At 41.5% G+C, this 22,790-nt stretch overlaps 1 protein-coding gene across 1 annotated transcript in view; it reads right to left on the reverse strand.

Annotated features, from left to right (window-relative positions):
• The window catches only part of SLC29A4 (solute carrier family 29 member 4), a 613,917-nt gene that overhangs the window by 396,737 nt on the left and 194,390 nt on the right, over positions 1–22,790 (reverse strand). The window contains exon 4 of the mRNA XM_075181351.1: positions 14,616–14,729. Coding sequence (XP_075037452.1) covers positions 14,616–14,729 — 114 coding nt within the window. The remainder of the gene's footprint in view (positions 1–14,615; positions 14,730–22,790) is intronic.

Here is a 22,790-nt window from a genome sequence, read left to right on the forward strand (position 1 = left end):
GAGTAAGCGAGGATAGGTTTTCGCTGTTCCTCCTTATTCAGAAGCATATATAGGGTGGAATTTCACCTTGTTACTATGTCTTGCTTCAGTTGATGGCAGGGCAAATTAAATTGCTCTTGTAGCTGCTGCAATCTCCTGCATGCTGTTGCAGAATGCCGGAAATGTCCAGATATTTTATGGGACACAGACAGCATCTCGTGCACATTCCTGTCATTTTTCAAAAAGCTCAGCACCAAAAAGTTTATTGTGTGAGTAAAACCGGGAATGTGATGGAATTCACTGAGTTGTGATGCTCTCACAATATTGGTGGCGTTATCAGAAATGACATATCCTGAGGAGAGTCCAAGTAGGATAAGCCATGTTGCAATGACATCCGTTAGTTTTTGTAACAGATCTTCAGCTATATTCCTTAGTGGAGCCAGTGATACACAGAGTAGCCTGCCTCTGAAAAATGTGACGTAGTTGGGTACATGCTGCTGTTGTTCCTGCTGGTGAAGGTGAATCCCCAACCCAGTGGGCTGTCACAGTCATATAATCTTTAGTTTGCCCAGATCCGCTTGTCCACATATCTGTGGTTAAGTGTACAGTGGGTAGAATGACAATTTGTAGCCCAATAATGACATTTTTAAGAACCTACTTGTACAGGTGAGAAATTGCTTGTCTAGTAAAATGGAGCCAAGATGGAATTTGGTAACAGGGACACAGTACCTCAATTGCTGTGGATTTTGGACACAGATCTAATACTAGCATAGTCACCATGGTGCCTGTGATCCAGTGTGAGACTGGGTGACAGCTGTCATCCTTGCTTCCTCTTGTAAAGGATTGTTTAACAGTCAATTGTTGTAAAGTACTAGCAGTCTTCTTCTTCTTGGTCTGCTTCTGGAATGAAGATCCACCCCCAGCAGCAGTAGCAGCAGTGGGACTAAAGCTTAGGAATTCTTCTGAGGAATCCTGGATGATGGAGGAGTCATCTAGTCTTAGCAACTTGGATGCAGGACTAACTCTGATCACTACTGAGGATATTGATGAGGAATGTGTTGTGGGTGTAGATTGCAAGTGCCGGTATCTAGCTGAGAGAAGGGACCTAGCTGATGCTGGACTGCATGTTGTTATTTTTTAGCATAAGTTTTACATTTTCCCAACAGCTTGCCATTAACTCGCTTCAAATGGCGTCATATGGATGAGGTTCCTAGATGGTTAAGGTCTCTACCTCTACTCATTGTGGCTTTACAAATGCTACAAATGACTGGACAACTGTTGTCAGGATTGGGTAAAAATAATTCCACACATAAGAGGTGGATTTTTTGGTCTTATGCCTAGGCAAGACAATGGCCTTCTTCTTATCACGTCAAAGAACTGCATCTACTGGTGCAAGACTTACATAAACAACATCATCCTCATCAGCATCCTCATTAGTGCCGTTGGCAGCTACACAAATATCCCCATCATTCTGTTGCAATTCCAAAGTGGCATCCTCAATTTGTGTATCAACGGCTACATTTGGGCTACTCATCCACACATCTGCAGAAATGCTGAAAGGAGGCTTCTTTATGGATACAGTATCAGAAAGGTTAGGCTTACACATAGCACTCGTGGATAGACTCTCCTCAGGGATTTGTGTCATTTCTGAATCTGAACATACAGTTTATTCTAATGCCTTACTGTTTTCTTCCAGCTCGGCTTTTACACATAAAAGTATTTGGGCAGAATGACAGGGTCTTGCTTGGTCATGACTGAGTGACAGATGACTGCCTGAGTGACAGATGCAGAACTAGCACTTAGAGAAAGGCGAAGGCCTTATTCTTTCCTTGCCACTATGTGTGTAGAATGGCATGTTGGGAATTTTATTTTTTGTTTCAGTTAACTTTGCCTGGATTACATGTCATTTTTTCTTTACCAAGGTAAAAGGTGTTTTTAAGATTTTTGTTTCCCTAATTTAAAAACGCTATGCACTTTAACATAGACTTTAGCAGATGAAATAGAGGGATTACTATCATCATGACTGGTGCCAGCAGCTGATTGGTGCTCCTGGTCTTCTGTGGACTGCTGTGAATCCATTTTGATGACACAGTAGAATGTCACTGCATACTTTTAACAACACTGCCAGCCCTATTATTGGAATTTCTGTTTCACCACTAAACACTGCCACCTCTCCTGTTTCCGTGTGAGCTATAACTCTGTAGAATGTCAGTGGAGACTTTGAAGAACACTGCCACCCCTCCTCTTTCTGTTCTAGCTATGACACTGCCCAACTGCACCGGAGACTGGCAGCAACCCTGCTACCCCTTCTGTGTCTCTCTGTGAAATGGCGCATGATCTCCGTAGAGGGTGGTATTTATGGAATCCAAAACTCGCAACATCCGACAATGCGACAATGAGGTTTTGCCTCATTTTCAGTTCCGAGGGCGTGCGAAAGTACCAAGCCGGCAATGTTCGGGTGGGCTCGGTTTTCCGAATCCCGAGCCCTAGCATCTCTAATTATTTATATGTTACATTCAATTATATATTTTGTTATATATCAGCATGGAATTCTACTGTCATAAATCTGAAACCAGTCCCAACCCAGTCAGCACTGGTTGAAAGACCTAGGTAAATTGAGCCCAGAAAAGATGTGCACCCCACCCATCTCACTCAATGTTAGATAGCACTGGGGCTCATTTTGGCCCCTCTGTGATGCTGGGTGACATGGTTGGGTTGGGTTCCTTAATACAACTGAGACAAATCCGATACTGCATACCCAGACAGGAACACACCGATGGCAGGCTCTTGACAGCGACTGCTTGTAATAGACACTTGAAAGGCTTACAATGAATTAACATGACGGCCGATTACAATGACGTGTTTTTAAAGAGCAACTGTATTAATGTTGCTGTTAAGGTGTTAATTTAAGGATGAGCCGGCTCGACAATGTACAAGCCTTCGTAAAGCACATTGTAGAGCCTGCGTCTCCTTAAATTAACACATTAACAGCAACATCAATACATTGTAGGCGGCCGACATGTTGATTCCTTTCAAGTGTGTATTACAAGCAGTCGCTGGCAGGAGCCTGTCGGGGAACACACCATCGTTGTGTTCCTGCCTGAGTATGCGGTTTTGGATATGTGGGCTTCATTATTAAGACTACCACCGCCATGGTTTTAGTGTAAAGTGAAAAATAGATTAAGTACTATTGTGAAACTACAAGTACCAGAAATCCCTGACTGTTATTGATTGCTTATTAATCCTAGCACATGAGTAACTACACACTCCTCCCCAATAGCACTGGCACTGCAAGCCCTGGGACATTGCCATTGCACAGACACAAACCCTGAAACCCTGAAGACAATGCCATTGTGTAGACATTCAGCTCAGAGGACACAAGAAACAATAGGTTGTTTTACAAACCACCAAAAGACCCACCTGAAAAAGTGTCAGAAAAATAGAGGTATTTCTAATACTGTATGTAAGCATGTTAAACAAAGGAATGTGCTAAAAAAAATGAACCTCACCATTCATTAACAGGCCATGGTACATCCTGTAGGGGACCGCACCTAGGGAATTCCAGCCCAATGCTACCTCATGGTACTGGAGTGACCCCATAGAAATAGATAAAATATTGTCCATTTTTAGAAATAAACAAATAAAAATCCTCTTTAATTTTTTTTATAATTAATAATGACCCTTTTTTTCTGCAGAGTAGTGTAAGATATATTTACCTATGATCTTCTTTTCTCTGGGTGGAAAGCCCCTAGAAGACTGGGACCGATGAAGTAGCAGGTAGGGCAGGAAGATTTTATTTTTTTAACATTTACTGATGGTGATTTCTACTAAACTGCATGTGATTTGGGCTAAACCACATGAGACTTAGGGGTTTGGAAACCGCCATACATCTCCAACCAGTCGACTTTGAACCCTAGACCGCTAGACAAACCGCTACATAAGTCAAAATCACTGAAACTGTATGGCAGTTTCAAAGCCGCCAAACAAACCTTCTTGATAAATTTCCCCCTTTGTGTTTCTAGCTTCATCTGGCCTGTCATAATGCACTATAGAGGTTTGCAATGCAAAAGTAATCTGTACTTCATTTATATTAAGTCATATACATTGTATTAACTCAAATTGATTTGGGGTTTTCTCAGTCCCTCTGTTTATTTTGATGATTGAAAAATGTGCTTGTTTCTCTAGACTGCAGAATGTGTTCATCATTGCTAAAATCGCTGTTCAACTAAGGAATTTTTAATTGCTTTAAAGCAGGATTTCAATGAAAAATATGGAACATAAATCACTTTGGCAGGCTATAAGAAGAAGCTTGGTAATTACCATTTACATTGGTGTGTTTTTCAGGGTGCTATTAATGATTTATAATTCTATACAGTCACGTGACACAGGATGTAGTGAGCAGAGAGGCTTTGGAGATTTGGGGTCCATATCTCATTAAAAGGAAAACAAAAACAAAAAAAACATTAAAAAAGTCAATTAATGTCCATATAAAAGAACTGAGAAATATGGTTAAACTTCACCAAAACAAATAACATAGGAAGGCCAACTTGGCAATTTTAAAGCTATAAATATACCTTGACAATGTTATTATTTATACAATAATAGACCTAAAACAGATGAACCAACACTTTAGCTGTATGCAAAGCCTTTTTCCAAAAAGAGAAACTTTAAACAAAATCTATGGGGAGTAGAAAGTCTAGAAAGCCAGACAAGGAAAAGTTCTGAGTTTCAACATACCCCATCTCAAAGGGTGTCTCTGTAGTTTCTCCGCCACCTGTGCCAAATTGATGCATCCACATGTGCTCTCTCCAAACCCTGAATCTTTCTCACTGCTTGCCAGATATAACCTACCACCACTTCACTGGGGAGGATCTTCTGCCTAATAGAGACCTGAAATGATACCATCCATGTGAAGTACCTAACCACTACACTAACTAAATAAAAGGTGCTCAACTCAAAGTTCCCACGCCTCTGGCAAAGTCTTTGTACTTCAGGGGTATCCTTTGGGGGTTCACCAGAGCCCTACAGATACTGCCTGGGCAGTCCCTCAGCACATCAAAGTGGGAGTGCAAGATTCTCCTCTCCAACACCATTCTGGAAGAGTTCTTGACCTCCTCCACTTCAATTCACCATCACCTTGTCACCTTCAAACCAAGAGACACATAGGTTGGGAGATATCCGTGGGGAACTCGGAAACTCTTCACTGCACCTACCCCTATCCATGCACTGAGAGAAGGAAACAACCAGATACTGAAACTATCTCTCCACCGGGGACGAGTCTCCAAAAAGAGACTTCCAATGTACAGTTTAATAAAAGTAGCAGTCAAAAAGAAGAGCACTGCGTTTACCGTACCCAGACGCCCCTCCCTCCTTGGTTTATAGGTCACAGTGCAATTATGATGTTTAGCCTGTTCCCCAGGAGCATCTGGAAGAAAATGACATTAACACTGGCCCATAAAAGGTCTGGTAAAATGCACACTTAGGTAACATAAAAAAGGATTGGGATCATGTAAGTTTTGATCAGATCAACTCTTTCTCTGAGAGACATTTTCCCTCTCTTCCAAAACTCCACTTTGCGGAAGCTTCTCTCAATCTATGCTCCCAATTTCGGGTGGCATAATCGTCTGGGCCAAATTGGATGCCAAGAATTTTTACCTCTTGACTAGCTTTGGGGAGACAGTCCGGAAGGTGAAACTGTTGACCATCCTCACCAAACCAAACAGCTTTGCTCTAATCTTGGTTGACTCAAGAGCCTGAGGCCTCCGAGTACTGTTGTATTACAGATGTCACTACACCAGCCTCTTCCACATCAGACAGAACAATGGTGACATCATCTGCATAAGCCACCACTTTTAGAGATGCCTCAAGGCTCAGCTGCACTTCTCTCACTATGTGTTACAGTCTGGTGAGTGCATTCACAGACCCAAAATTAAGATGGTGGCGGCCGGGACGGAGGGAGCTGTCGGGCATTACCAAGTAGGAGCGCCGGGGATCGGGTGTGCAGCCCGATCGCCCAGCGTGAGACACCATGCTGCCTTCTACCTTTCTGATAAAAGGGTAAACTGCAGACACATAAAAGAGGGCTCAAGGAGCACCCTTGCCTGACTCCTGAATTCACCCCAAAGGCAGGGCCCATCGAACTGTTGACAAGAGGAAAGCTCTCAGCTAGACTTTAAACAGTACAATGCGTATTAACCACCCTTGCTGGAAGACCATACCACCCAAACAGAGCCCAGAGGTACTCATGATTTATCCGATAAAAAGCCTTAGACTTATCCAATGCTAGCAGGTGCTTTGCCTTATTTCTCAACCCTACACCATTCCAGAGCCTCTTGGATGCCAAGGACCTCGTTAAAGGTGTTGTTCTCTTTCACAATGCAGTGCGAGAATGTAGCAGACTAGAATATTTCATTAGTCTTTTGAAAAGTACTTTTGCCAGAATCTTATGATTCACATTGAGAAGAGCAATTGGGCAACAATTCTTAATTCTGCAGGGGTCCTGTCCATTGGATTGCAGAATAAGGGCAGAAACCCTCATAGAGAGAGGGAGTAATCAATCACCCAGGCTCTTGAGGTGAGGGGCCAAGAAATCTCTGTAGAACTCAGATGTTAGACCATCTGGGCCTGGCGATTTTTTCATAGACAAGCTGTCTATGGCCTCTTTGACTTTATCTACGTTATTTCCGCCTCCAGTTCTTCCAAGCCAGCATGACTGACCCCCAAGGCCTAGGGTCTCCTCCAGAAACTGTATCATCTTTTCTCTGTTAAGTGCCTTCTTGGCGAGGAGTAGAAGGACTTAACAACATCCATGATGTCCTCCCATTTCTGTGGTAGCCCACCATACAAGCTTCTCACTCTTGTTGTCAACCGGGTTCCTGCAGCTCTGGTCCATTGAGTGGTAAGAACCATAATCCCTCTCCAGAATCAAGGCTGTATACCGGTCATACTGACACTCATGTGAGCAAAGATTTCACTTGGTAGTGTCATGCCTGGGGATTTGTCTGTACCCAGACTGGGTTGTGTCTCTGGAGCTGTACTTTTGGCTATGTGAACAAAGCTGTGTGGCCTGATAATGTTACTTCGAATGAAAGGGAAAGAACAGGTGCAGGTGGTGATTGCTGAGATTTCAGGAGGCTGCTTAATATGAATGGGACTGGAGACTAAAAGGAAGTGAGGAATAGCGATACATGGATCAGATTAAGCAGAGGAGACTAGGTTGGAACTAAAGTGCTGGACCGGACTGCAACTGGAGTGCTAGAACGGACTGGGACCAAACTGGAAGTGGGGTGCTGGACTGGATTGGAACTGGAGTGCAGGAACCGAAACGGAACCGGGATGATGGAACCGGAGTGCAGGCTGCAATATCTGAGTAGGAATAAATGTGAAGACTACTGGCAACAGGTAAGGGCTCCTGGTAGTCCTCTTATACTAATTGTAGTTATTTGGTTGGAGACTGTAGTCAGCTGGACTGAAGCAACACTCTGACTGGCTGAGAGGGTTCATGTGTCTACATCCAAGATGGCAGCACTCAGGAACTTGTTTTGGAGAGAACCCTGGAGTGGAAACTGCTATCCCCGATTGGAAACTGCAGTCAGCTGAGCTAAAGCAGTACTCTAATTGGCTGAGGGAGAGCAGGTGACTGAATCCAAGATTGTAGCACCCATGTACTGGTTTAGGAGGGATCTCTGAAGTGGAGACAGACTGGGCAACATCCTGCAGAGAGATCTGAGACCAGTAGAGCTTGCGGACCACAGGGACAGCTTAGAAAAGCAGCAAAGGGGTAAGTAACAGGACCTGAGAGCCTGGTGCGTGACAGGTAGATGTCCCCATCATCTGCACCCTCAGAGATCAGGAAAACAAGTTTCTGACTAAGTATGCATGACATTTTAACAACTATCTTTTAGCTACGGACTGCAGAAAAGTGTCCAAGATTGCTTTTTCAGCATCTCCCACCACTCTGACCTACTTAAACCAGCATCCTACAGTATCTCCTAGGTTTGAAGGAAGTCAACAAAGGACTGTCTAACCTCATCCTTATTTAGGAATTTAGAGCTCAGGCACTATAGGCCCCTTCCTCCCTGAGTAGAACCCGAAGCATTCAAGGTCATAGATAAGAAAAGGTGATCTGAGAACTACACCACCCTCAGCTCAGAAGCCAAGGTCACAGAAAATCCTAGTTAACAAAAAAAACTATCCCATAAAAAATCTATCCTAGACCTACAGCTGCCTCTATGAGGTCTGGAGAATGCTTAATATGCACATCTACCAAACCTGCCTCTCTAATCATCCTATTTAAAAAAAAGGGAATCATAGTCCAAGGTGGTCCTTGAGTAGCCCCTGTCTTAGGGCCTAGTGATGGTGGTGAAATCACTTCCAAACAACACCTGGGGGTAAATGTATCAAGGGCCGATTTTTTCAGCGTGTTAAAATAGCGGCAAGTCACGGGTGCTAACCCGCGATTTTACTCCAAAATTTCTCAAATGTATCAAGCTGCGATGTTTACCCTGATCTTCAAAATCTCTGGTCATCTCTGGCGCTTTGCTGCGATGTAAAACACTTCTGTGTTAGCTAACTCTCCTGTGTTGTAGCAGCGTGTTAGGTAAACACATCACTGTTACACTGCCCTGTCATACTGCCGGAGCTCCGGCTGCTGTAAAAAGTGTTAAAAATAGATCAAAGTGTAAAAAAAAAAAGCGTGGGGTCCCCCCTCTATTCAGTCTTAATCCTAGTGCTAATATCAAAATATGGATCTGTCTGCGCTGACTAGTATTTTAGCTGCCTCTGTCTGCTAACATACAACCTATCTACGTATGTACCAATGAATAAACCTACAAACATATGCAAACAAATCTGGCGCTTATACTCTATAAAATCTCAAAAAGAGCACAGAAAGGTAGTCCAAAATATATACGTATTTTTAAAAGTCCCAAGAACAATGTCCTCAATGTTCATATGGTTCCAACAAGATTTGATCCCAAAAGGAGGGTATTGTGTATCCAGATATAGTTTTCCACCAATGTTCATACATATAAATAAGCAGAAAGAGATCGTGTTATTCTGTATTCACTTATATTTTACTACGATCAAAAAAACCTTATAATGCCCGTGTAGTATAAAAGGTATTATAATTATCACCATGTGTGACCAGCAGTTCTCCACTGAAACAAATATGCACTTACACAGGGGAATATCTGTGATTCCAAAGATGGTAGTGGATTACACTTGTAGATCTCCAATTAAGTCCACATAATTCTTTAAGTATGAGCTCAAAAGAAGAAAAAATAAAAGTGCTCCAAATGGTGCATTACCATAAATAAAAATAAATTTATTCTCAGCACAATATACAAACAAATAGAGAGGTATAATCTGAGTAAAAACCGCTGCTGAACCTGATAAGGTTGGACTCTTACCCCATAAGGGATGATCTTGCGCATGTAGGGAAACCTTTTTATCCCTCTCCAAAGGTCGGGTTGCCGGCTGGTTACCGCTGCATACTTCCCAGCACTTGGGTTTGAAATCGTCTCCCCTCAGGAAATCAGCGTGTTCTCTCTCAGTCCTCCTCGTCACCGCCTTCAGGGCTTCCGGAGCACTGAAAGCTGACGAAAACACAAAGATACCACTTGCCATAATGTGACGTTTCAATTCCCACCTACTGCTGACTGTTGCATAGGCGGTGACGAGGAGGACTGAGAGAGAACACGCTGATTTCCTGAGGGGAGACGATTTCAAACCCAAGTGCTGGGAAGTATGCAGCGGTAACCAGCCGGCAACCCGACCTTTGGAGAGGGATAAAAAGGTTTCCCTACATGCGCAAGATCATCCCTTATGGGGTAAGAGTCCAACCTTATCAGGTTCAGCAGCGGTTTTTACTCAGATTATACCTCTCTATTTGTTTTTATATTGTGCTGAGAATAAATTTATTTTTATTTATGGTAATGCACCATTTGGAGCACTTTTATTTTTTCTTCTTTTGAGCTCATACTTAAAGAATTATGTGGACTTAATTGGAGATCTACAAGTGTAATCCACTACCATCTTTGGAATCACAGATATTCCCCTGTGTAAGTGCATATTTGTTTCAGTGGAGAACTTCTGGTCACACATGGTGATAATTATAATACCTTTTATACTACACGGGCATTATAAGGTTTTTTTGATCGTAGTAAAATATAAGTGAATACAGAATAACACGATCTCTTTCTGCTTATTTATATGTATGAACATTGGTGGAAAACTATATCTGGATACACAATACCCTCCTTTTGGGATCAAATCTTGTTGGAACCATATGAACATTGAGGACATTGTTCTTGGGACTTTTAAAAATGCGTATATATTTTGGACTACCTTTCTGTGCTCTTAATCCTAGTGCTGCCAATCTACTGCTGCCAGTCTACAGATTTTCACTGTTCCGTGAAAATCTCGGAAAAAATTTGCATGGGGTCCCCCGATTTTCAAGGAACCAGCACTAGGCAAACCCGCCGGGGTTGGTGGCACTATAGCAGGGGGACATGCGGCAGGGGTCCCCGTGCCATAATGACAACCAACCCCAGGCTGATCAGCACTGGGTTGGATTCCCTAGGGAGTGGGGTCCGCCGAAAAATACGAGCGGGCCCCCCTCTAGGAACACCCAGCCCAGTGCTAATAGCACTAGGGCACTTCCTACACCCCTGGGCGGTGGGTGTAGGGTAATAACGGCGATTATAGATGAAAAAAACAAACGGACACCATTATGATTTTGTGCTGCTACTTGTATAACTACAAGCACCAGCATACCCATGGCAGCTAGGGCATGTTGGCACTTGGAGAACCACAAGTGCCAACATGCCCTGACACCCACAGCTAGCTGGGACCTGTAGGTCCACAAACCAAAATGTTTACAAAATCACAACTCCCTCATTACAACCACTAACATTTATTAAAAATAATAGGAAAATAACTGTATCGCACCAGAACAATCCTATTATTTCAAGGTGGTGGAATATATAGTCAATAATATTTATTACATCATATCTCCGTCACCTAGAAGTGGTGCACCCACACAACTTTCTAAATATAGGAATCAACAGAGAGCAGGTTTGTGTTTAAGGGCACTCAAAGGATATCGGAATGAAATTAAAATAAAAACAAAATTTTTATTGGTATGCTTTAAAAATAATATTACAAAAATGTCATAATAATTAGAACAGTGAAATATTAAAACATGTATCACCTAATATTTTTTTCACTCATCATTATTGGTCTTATAGATGTTTGAAGAAAGAATATTCTTTACACTAAGACGACACATTGTTATTGGTCCTTATGACCATCTTACATATTTTTGTAACAACAATAGAATATATTTATTATATTCATTTCTTAGACACTGAACAATATGATTATTAGATCAACACCAATAAGTATTTATTCATGATTTATCTATTTATAAAAAGTAATGCTTCTTAGAGTTAATTTTATTAATTATAACATCATAGAATGGTACTAAATTGTACTTACCTTTTTCCATATGATAAATTTTCCCTTCAGATCTAAATAATTGAGATGCATTTTCAATATGATAAAGAGAGCTGCAGTTCCGTTACCAGTGGGTGTTTTCAGGTTGCCATGGTAACAAAGACACATGACATAATGAAATGGGAGGTTCTTGAACTATATATACTCTACTGAAGCACCTAATCGGGTCGCCTTGAAAAAGCTGAGTACAGTGAAACGCGCGTTAAAAAATTTTCATATACATGTTTTAATATTTCACTGTTCTAATTATTATGACATTTTTGTGATATTATTTTTAAAGCATACCAATAAAAATTTTGTTTTTATTTTAATTTCATTCCGATATCCTTTGAGTGCCCTTAAACACAAACCTGCTCTCTGTTGATTCCTATATTTATTAAAAATAATAAACCCACAATAAAGACAGTAAACACCCTCATTTACACCACATATTTTTATTAAAAATAATAAATCCCCAATATACTCACCACTGAAGTTTTCTTCTGTTGTCAGCAGCTTTTAAACCAAAAATGACTGTCACCAAAGTCCAAGATAAATTTGTATCTAAAGTCCGGCTTGTACAAGTCTAATATAAATTTGTAATTCCCGAAGTCCATGCTTGTAATGTCCAAAATAAATTTGTAATTCCCAAAGTCCATGCTTGTAATGTCACCAAAGTATTTTTATTCAAATGTCCATGCTTGAAATCTCTTCAGTTCTTCTTGAGCTCAAAGTCCCCTAGTTGATTGAAGTCTTCAGCCAGGAGGGCCCCTTGTTGATTGAAGTCTTCTTGTCTTCAGCCAGGAGGGCTCCATATTGTAACATCCACAAATCTTCTGTTTTGATTGATTGTTTAGAAGCTCCAATACGCAATAAGCTTAGTTCATTGCGCTAGGTCTATTTATAGTATTAGGGGATTTTCCCACGACCGTGGGTGTCCCTAGAGGGGACCCCCGCTCGTTTTTTTCAGCGGACCCCACTCCCTAGGGAATCCTGCCCAGCGCTGAACAGCCTGGGGTTGGTTGTCATTATGGCAGGGGATGCCGCGCATCCCCCTGCTATAGTGCCACCAACGCTGGCTGGTTTGCCTAGTGCCGGTTCCTTGAAAATCTGGAGGACCCCACGCAAAATTATTCCCCAATTTTACGGAACCAGCAGTAGGCTCGCAGCACTAGGGTTAAGACTGAATAAAGGGGGACCCCACGCTTTTGCTTTTTTTTACACTTTGATCTATTTTTTACTCTTTTGACAGCTGCTGGGACCTCCGGCAGTATGACAGGCAGTGTAACAGTGATGTGTTTAAGCGTGTTGCATCTGGCGTGTTTTAAAGCAAACTCTCCTGAGTTTGCTTAATTGCAGCTTCATACATTCGAGACATGTATAGCTGGAGTGGCAAACAGTCAGGAGTTTGATCTCTATCGATTTTGGAAATAGCGATTTTGACAGAAGCATAGCTCTGGCGATTTTACATGAAATTTCAGCTTCATACGTCTGCGAGTTTCAACTCTCCCGAGAAAATCGCTGGATTTGCAAAATCGGACCTTGAATCATTTACCCCCTTATGAGCCTTAAAAAGGAAATGCTTTATCTCACTGAAAAGACATTTTCTATCCCACTTTGTTTGGGACCCATAAACATTAATAAGCCATAGATCTTGACCTTTTAGGTCTTTATTTTTATCTAGTCTGCTGCTCTCTGATGATGATGGAGCTGGAGGCTTTGCAGGCTCCAATTTCCTGGACTTACTCCCAGGAACCGCTGCTTAGTGTGCAGCTTCACAGAACTTCAGCTGCTGGCTTTGGAACACGCATTTGTGCTCTGTTTGCACTGAATAAAATCTTCCCCTCCTTCTCACGCATCTGCTTTCACATGACATGCTGAGACTCTGGGCTAGATTTACTAAGCTGCGGGTTTGAAAAAGTGGGGATGTTGCCTATAGCAACCAATCAGATTCTAGCTTTCATTTATTTAGTACCTTCTACAAAATGACAGCTAGAATCTGATTGGTTACTATAGGCAACATCCCCACTTTTTCAAACCCGCAGCTTAGTAAATCTAGCCCTCTGAGTCTGTGTGCATGACTGACAGCCATATTTGTCTGCCCTCCAGAGAGATTTTGAAGAGGAGATAATGATTTGTAGGAGTACAAGTATGAAAAAATGGTCAGATGCATGTTAATAAAGTACTTAACTTAAAGAAATAACATTTTATGTGGGATTGCTGCTTTAAGACCCAATTCAGTAGATAATCGTTAACCTATTTTTATGAAAAACAAGTAGGACCTCATTCATTAAGGACAGTAAGGCAAAAAAAAATAGTATGTATTCTCCTGGACAAAACCATGTTACAATGCTGGGGGTGAATATTAGTTTATTATTTTTAAGTTAAATATTGGCTGTTTTTTCATGTAGCACACAAATGCTTGATAGCTTTATTTTTATGCTGAAATTTAAAGTTGATTTAGGACATGCCCTATCCCAACTATAAATATGTCCCCAGATTTTAAATTTACCTCCCCCTCCAATACAACATGGTTTTACCAAGGTTCAAAGTTACTCATTGGGGTATATTTACTAAACGGCGGGTTTGAAAAAGTGGAGATGTTGCCTATAGCAACCAATCATATTCTAGCTATCATTTATTTAGTGCATTCTGCAAAATGAAAGCTAGAATCTGATTGGTTGCTATAGGCAACACCTCCACTTCTTCAAACCCGCCATTTAGTAAATCTAGCCCATTGTCTTTGCTTTACTTTTCTTAATGAATCAGGCCCATTGTGTGCATTATCATCATCATCAACATTTATATATCACCAGCAAATTCCGTAGCACTTTACAATTGGGAACAAACATTATTAAAACAATACTGGGTAATACATACAGACAGAGAGGTAAGAGAGCCCTGCTCATTATGCCCTAAATAAACGAACATTACTTCAGTAGAATGGCAAATGCAGCTTTCATTTTTTTCTTTGATAGCCTTGTGTTTATTATGCTTGGTAATCCAGAGCTGAGTACCACAACAGAAATACAGCATAGAAGTCCATGAGATGCAGCAGATATTAATTGTGTTACTTTATTGGTGGGTCCCACATACCAGTTATACTATCAATACAGTTGTACTGTGTTTCTGTAACTCACCAACTGTGATCCTCATGTGTGTCGCAAGAAGTTCAACCATAGCATTATTAAGGACAACAGCAGCTAGCGCCACAAGTATATATGTCAGACTCATATCAAATACAATAGATGTGCCTGAAAGTAAAATGACAGAGACAAAAAATGTAACTAAAGCAACAATATAGCCAATTATATAATTTTCATCTAAAGTTTGTGATACCTCACCAAATACAAAATGTAAGACCTAACATACTTCCTGTTTGTTTACACAAAGCAAGGCTTAATGCTGAAGGTGAAAATGTGGCCTAAAATTCCTGGGCAAACATAGGATGGTACATATATATGTGCTAAAGAAGTAGTGAAACTACCGTTGGTGCTACAGCGTGGCCTCAGGAAACCGGAGCACCAGGTGGAAACCCATGCAAAAACAGGGAGAACATACAAATTCCACACAGATAAGGCCACGGTTGGGAATAGAACTCATGACCCCAGTATTGTGAGGCAGAAGTGCTAACCACTAAGCCAGCATGCTGCCCACAACACTCCATGAAGCCCCCTCTCCTCCACAGTGTAAAGTGGCGCACGTGCAGTGCAGTCATGCACCGGAACTGGGAGGCCACAACAGCAAGTTTTGCTAAATATGCCAATATGGAGGAAGTATTGGGAAGGCATGCTACTTCCTCCTGTTTATCTCCATAGTACTGCTGGCAGTCCCTTTTCCCTGCTCCTCATACTCCTCATGACTGCCAATCATGCAAGAACACTTTAGCTAGACAATGGTCTGATGTGGGTGCAGATTAATGATGTAAAAAATAGCACATATTTTGTACAGAGAAAAAGTTCAAAATTAGGCCTACAATGGCAAATTAGTACTCCAGGGGGTACATTTACTAAACTGCAGGTTTGAAAAAGTGGAGATGTTGCATATATCAACCAATCAGAATCTAGTTATCATGTATTTAGTACATTCTGCAAAATGACAACTAGAATCTGATTGGTTACTATAGGCAACATCTCCACTTTTTCAAGCCCGCAGTTTAGTAAATATACTCCCAGATATTCAAATGAGCATTAGAGGATCTTACACAGGAATTCAGAGAACGAAACTGGGTGGATTTATATGCCTTTTACGTTAATTACATTTTCAGTTTTCAGTAGAGATGTTCACTGACCTCCGTAGTCTGGTTTAGTTTTGGTTTTGGATCTGGATTAACTTCGTGTTTTGGTTTTGGCAAAACCGCCCTTGCGTGTTTTGGTTTTGGCTCTCTATTTTTTCTAAAATCACATAATTTTGCTCTTTTTTCCCCTACATTATTATTAACCTCAATAACACTAATTTCAAGTCATTTGCAGTCAATTTTGACCATCTCACAGGTCACAATATTATTTTCATACACTTTCAAACAAAGACCTGGCTGGATGCTAAGCGACAGAGCAATGACACAAACACACGGCAGTTCATTGCACATCTAAGAAACATTGCCACACAGCAGTGGCAGAAAAGAAAAGTGGTGCAACATGGAATAGTCCTTGGGCCCTCCCACCCACCCTTATGTAAGATATTGAAAAGGACATGTATAGTTTAACGAAGCAAGCACTCCAGCGACAAGCAGTGCCACTTTTGAGGCTGAAGTGCTTGGTTTGTTTGGGTCCCCTTAAGCCTAACAGTGCTGTCAATGAACTCTACAATATTAAACCATGTCTGCTTGTGCTGCATCTTTAATCTCCTTCTCCTCTGTGGATATCTTCCTTTCATCCCTCAAGAACTGCCAAACTTTTGTAGACACATTAATGGACATTACAACTGGAGTGGGATTAGATCTGCCTCAAACAGACTGTGACATGGAACATGTGGGCAGCATGGAATCTCCCGTGTTGGAATACGCTGCATTGAACAGAGATTTAAACCAAAATATAGACGCAGTTGAGGAGGCCGTACTTAAGTTAACACGTGACCCTGGATGAGATCCCGGATTTAAGAGAGCTTATACATGAGAGATACACTGTGCTTCAGAAGAATAATACAGAGGAGGCTCTGAGGCAGGACGATAAATATGTACAGTTTAAAGAACAGCAAAGAAACCTGAGAAAACAAATGGGTTTGTCACTGGCCCCTGCAGACTAAGCTTTGGAAGATGAAGACGAGGAGATAGCTATCACCCTGAGCACATGGCAAGTACAGTGAAACTGAAGATGAATTATGAAATCAGTTATGGTTCATTTGATCACTTAATCCGCTCCTTGGATAACTGTGGTAAATTCAACAGCTAATACATGACGACGAGCGCTGACCCTCCCCGGATGCGTGCTTTTACCAAACCAAGAACAATCCAGGGTGCCAGGCAATGCACTAAATAGAGCCATTGAAATCCACAGCAAAAAGCAAGTTCATCACTGAGCTTCGAATCAGCCCCAATTCCAAAAAATTATATTATAGTTAGGTACCTTTGACGTAAAGTGCAGATTACAAACACTTTGTGCAATACTGATGAAGGAGCAGCAAAGTGGAAGGCTTGAGAAATACATATACACGTCTATTATACATCCATGCTTACTTTAATTCTGCAAACAACGCTGTTCTTTGTTAATAAAACTGTTGTCTTTATACGGTTCAAAAAAATTTAAAATAATCCTCCACCATTCTTTGAATGTTGATAGTTGATAGTAGGATCAGGTGGAGTTACAGCAGAGGTGTCACTAATTTTGGTCAATTATTTTACAGTAGACAAGACCAGTGGGTAAATGTATCAAGGTCCAATTTTTTCAGCATGTTAAAATCGTGGCAAATTTTACGACCGTGAGAAAATCTCCTAATACTATAAATAGACCTAGCGCAATTAGCTAAGCTCATTGCGTATCAGAGCTTCTAGCTAGTAGAAGCTGTTTGCAACGGTCCAGCTGTTTTTTTTTTTTCTTCAATCAAAACAGAAGAATCGTGGATGTTACAATATGGGGCCCTTCTGGCTGAAGACTTCAATCAACAAGGGGGGCTTTGGGCCCAAGAAGAACTGAAGAAATTTCAAGCATGGACTTTTGGATAAAAATACTTTGGTGACATTACAAGCATGGACTTTGGGAATTACAAATTTATTTTGGACATTACAAGCATGGATTCTGGAAATTACAAATTTATTTTAGACTTGTACAAGCCGGACTTTGGATATACAGTAAATTTATTTTGGACTTTGGTGACAGTCATTTTTGGATTAAAAGCTGCTGACAACAGAAGAAAACTTCAGTGGTGAGAATATTGGGGATTTATTATTTTTAATAAAAATATATGGTATAAATGAGGTATGCCATGGGTATGCTGGTGCTTGTAGTTATACAAGTAGTAGCATTCCCACACTATTTATGGCACCCTGGCTGGCTGGGACTTGTAGTTCCACAAAACCAAATGGCGTCTGTTTGTTTTTTTATACATTATTCACCGTTATTACCCTACACCCATCAGGGGTGTAGGAAGAGTCCTAGTGCTATCAACACTGGGCTGGGTGTCCCTAGAGGGGGGGCCTGCTCGTTTTTTCTTGGCGGACCCCACTCCCTAGGGAATCCAGTAAAGCACTAAAAAGCCTTCGGTTGGTTTGTCATTATGGCAGGGGGACCCCTGCCGCGTGTCCCCCTGCTATAGTGCCACCAACCCCGGCGGGTTTGCCTAGTGCTGGTACCGTGAAAATAGCGGGGACCCCATGCAAAATATTTCCCCGATTTTCATGGAACCAACAGTAGGTTGGCAGCATTAGGGTTAAGACTGAATAGAGGGGGGGACCCCACGCTTTTTTTTTTTTACACTTTGATCTATTTTTTACTGTTTGGACAGCTTCCGGAGCTCCGGCAGTATGACAGGGCAGTGTAACAGTGATGTGTTTATACAACACGCTGCTAGCAAGAAGCGTGTTGTTTCTAGCGTGTTTTAAAGCAAAGTCTCCTGAGTTTGCGTAATCGCAGCTTCATACATTTGGGACTTGTATAGCTGGAGTGGCAAACAGTCGGGAGTTTGATCTCTATCGATTTTGCAAATAGCGATTTTGAAATCTCTGCTTCATACATCTGCGAGTTTCAACTCTCCTGAGAAAATCGCTAGATTTGCAAAATCGGACCTTGATACATTTACCCCCAGATGTCAAAATGCTGTGCTGAGTCATCTTCATCATCAATGGGTGTCTAAGAATTTTGCAAAGCACACAACAGTATATAGCACATGTAGGTAACAATGACACACAGCGGTAGCTGAAAGTGTGGTGGAATGTGGTGAAAGATGGAATTGTCCTTGGGCCCTCCCATCCACCCTTATTTTGGATCTTAAAAAGGACATGCACACTTTAACAAACCAAGCACTTCAGCGACAAGGAATGCCACTTTGAGGCTGATGTGCTTGGTTTGTTTGGGCCCCCACAAAACAAGCTAACAATCGGCTTAAGGCACCTAAGGTAACAGTGGTGTTAATGAACTCTACTGTGTCAAGATGTTGTTGTCATCATCCTCAGCTTCATACTCACCCTCATCAGTTTGGACATCATCCTCACACATTATTAATTCATCACCACTGGAATCCATCATTACAAAAGTCTCAATATTTTGATGTAATTGGCGGGAAAGGCCTTCCTTGTGGAACTTGAAGTTCATTTTTATGAACATAATCTTTTCCACATTTTGAGGAAGTAGCCTCCTACGCCAATCGCTGACAAGGTTCCCGGCTGTGCTGAAAACTCTTCCCGAGTACACACTGGAGGGTTGGGCAGCTTAAGCAGTGCAAAGCACAGTGGCCTAGTGGTTAGCACATCTGCCTCACAGGACTGGGGTCATGAGTTCGATTCCCGACCATGGCCTTATCTGTGTGGAGTTTGTATGTTCTCCCTGTGTTTGTGTGGGTTTCCTCCAGGTGCTCCGGTTTCCTCCCACACTCCAAAAACATACTGTACGTTAATTGGCTGCAATCAAAAATTGATCCTAGTCTCTCCCTCTTTGTCTGTCTGTCTCCCTCTCAGTCTGTCTGTGTTTGTGTGTCTATAGTAGGGAATTTAGACTGTAAGCTCCAATGGGGCAGGGACTGATGTGAATGAGTTCTCTGTACAGCGCTGCAGAATTAGTGGTGCTATATAAATAAATGATGATGATGAAAGCGAGTTGGTACATGGGTGTTCAAATTCCCTTTTCTTCTACCCAGTAGGTAAAGAGACTGTCTGATGTGTGTATTTCTATGATGTCGTTAAAATAATCCTCCAACATCCTTTGGATGGATGTTGACATTACGATCAGATGGAGTTACGGCAGAGGTGTTATGTTTTTTAGTCAATTCTTTTAGACCAGACCAGATGTCAAAATGTTATGCTGAGTCATCTGCATCATCCCTGGGTCTCTTGGGAAAGCTAAATTTTTTCCTAGCAGCAGTTTACTGAGAAACTGAAGGATGAGGTCCTGTCACGTAACACTTCAGCTGTCCTCTTGCTCACCAGGAGCTCATTGCATCTCTTGAGATCTGGGTCAGTTGGAAACAAAGAGAAGACATAGCTCTTAAAACTAGGATTAAGCACAGTCACCAAAATGTAGTGATTCATTTCAAGATTTTGATAACTCTTGGATCCTGGCAAAGCAAATAAAGTACTTGATCTACAAGTCTGACACACTTGGCATAATTGCTTTGTTTCATCTATTCCTTCAATTTCTCAAGCTGCTTTTATAAAAGTCTAATTAAGGGAATCACTTGGCTCAAGCTAGTAGTGTCTGAACTCACTTCACAGATGACTACTATGAATGGCTTCAGCACCTTGCACAACATTGAAGTATTCTCCACTGCGCTTGAGTAAAATACATCCCCCCTCCTTTCCCATGTCATGGCTTGTGGAGTAAGCGTGGATGGCTTTTCGTTGTTCTTCCATCCTCAGAAGCATAGACAGGGTGGAATTCCACCTTGTTACCACCTCTTTCTTCAGTTGGTGGGAGGGCAAATTAAATTGCTCTTGTAGCTGCTGCAATCTCCTACATGCTGTTACCGAATGCCGGAAATGCCCAGATATTTTACTGGACACAGATAGCATCTCCTGCACGTCCATGTCGTTTTTTTAAAAAGCTCTGCACCACCAAGTTTATTGTGCGAGCAAACAGGGGATGTGCTGGAATTCATCCAGCTGTAATGCTCTCACAATATTGGTGGCGTTTCGAGAAATGACATATCCTCAGGAGAATTCAAGCGGGATAAGCCATGTTGCAATGACATCCCTTAGTTTTTGCAACAGATTGTCAGTTGTATGCCTTTTAGTGAAGCCGGTGATACACAGAGTAGCCTGCCTTTGAAAAATGTGACGTACTTGGGTAAATGCTGCTGCTGTTCCTGCTGGTGAAGGTGAATCACCAACCCAGTGGGTTGTCACAGTCATATAATTTTTAGTTTGCCCAGTTCCGCTTGACCACATATCTGTGGTTAAGTGTACAGAGGGTAGAATGGCATTTTGTTGTCCAATAATTACATTCTTACGAACTTTCTGGTAGAGGTGAGGAATAGCTTTTCTAGTAAAATGGTGTTGTGATGGAATATGGTAACGGGGACACAAGACCTTAAGTAACTGTCTAAAACCAGCTGCATTAATAGTGGATACTGGACGCAGATCTAATACTAGCATAGTCGACATGGTGTCTGTGATCCGTTTTGCGACTGGGTGACAGCTTTCATACTTGCTTCCTCTTGCAAAGGATTGTTTAACAGTCAATTGTTGTAAAGTACTAGTAGTCTTCTTCTTGGTCTGCTTCTGGGATGAAGATTCACTCCCAGCAGCAGCAGCAGCAGCAGTGGGACTAACTCTCAAGAATTCTTCTGAGGAATCCAGGATAGAGGAGGCGTCATCTAGCCTTAGCAACTTGGATGCAGGACTAACTCTGATCACTACTTAGGATATTGATGAGGACGGTGTTGATCTACTGATTGACAGACCAGGTTGGCCTGATATTCTCAATGTAAGGCCCAGTCTTGTCACAGGATCCCATTAAGTTTTATGGATGAAATCACCAACAGCATGCAAAGGTCATCAGAGAGACTACGACGCCTTTCTTACAGCCCGATTTTGGCTCTTAGGATTTCCCCAGTACAATATATATATATATATATATATATATATATACATATATTTCTATATAATATATATATTTCTATATAATGTATATTGTGACACGAGCCCACCTTCCGAAGATGCCCAAATGAATACGTCTTGCTTTTATTCTGCACTTTTAATGTCAGAATGGCAGAGTAGTAACAAAACACAATATTCCACACCATTTTCTGACAACCCTGATGTTATGTTAACAATGACCAACTCCCTAATCACCAGTCAACTTGTTCAGCATCAGTCTGACTGCATAGTTGACAACTCAGACTTAAATACTTTACACTCCTTTCCCACTCCCTAGCTTGATGGAAAGGAGACACTCCCACCTGGGGGTAAATGTATGAATCTCCGGATTCTTCATCTCCGGCGTGTTCAGCCTCTTCAGCGCTTAAATTTAAAGCGGCGCTGCATTGTAAAGGGAAGTTTCCCTTTACAATGCAGCGCCGCTTTAAATTTAAGCGCTGAAGAGGCTGAACACGCCGGAGATGAAGAATCCGGAGATTCATACATTTACCCCCTGGTCTTTATAGAGGAGATCTCTTCAGGTGCATCGAAACCACATCTATACTTTTTTTTTTGTCACATATACTGCATGCTCTCCACCTGTATATTTTTAAGTTAGGTACACTGCTGTACAATGTGTAACCCTGTCTACAGCCCTGCCCTGTAGACTGTCAGCTGAATAGTTTACTTTCCTCTTAGAGGTCAGTGGCAAACCACTCCTTTTGTCACAATATATACAGTACATATATACTGTATATTAATAAAAATAGTTTGAATTTAAGAAATTCATCCTTAAAAAAGTAATAAAATTCGGCTGAAGTATCTATAATTAACTAGAAGTAATCCTTTTGGGTACATCCTAATTCAATAATTTGCAGGGGTGTTTTTTTATTTTATATCTACTACCAGTGTTTGCCAAATACAGTCCTCAAGGAGTCCTGTTCATGTTGGATTTGGGAATACATTGCTTTGTCAGTACTGAAAAGTATGAGCTACTGAAAATATGTTCATTTACAGTACAATAGGTTTGCAAACTGCTGTCAACTGAAAACTAGTGGAACTGAACTTCGATGATCCGAGTACCAAGCCGAGC

This window comes from Mixophyes fleayi, chromosome 7 (assembly GCF_038048845.1).
Source record: "Mixophyes fleayi isolate aMixFle1 chromosome 7, aMixFle1.hap1, whole genome shotgun sequence".
NCBI lineage: Eukaryota > Metazoa > Chordata > Amphibia > Anura > Limnodynastidae > Mixophyes > Mixophyes fleayi.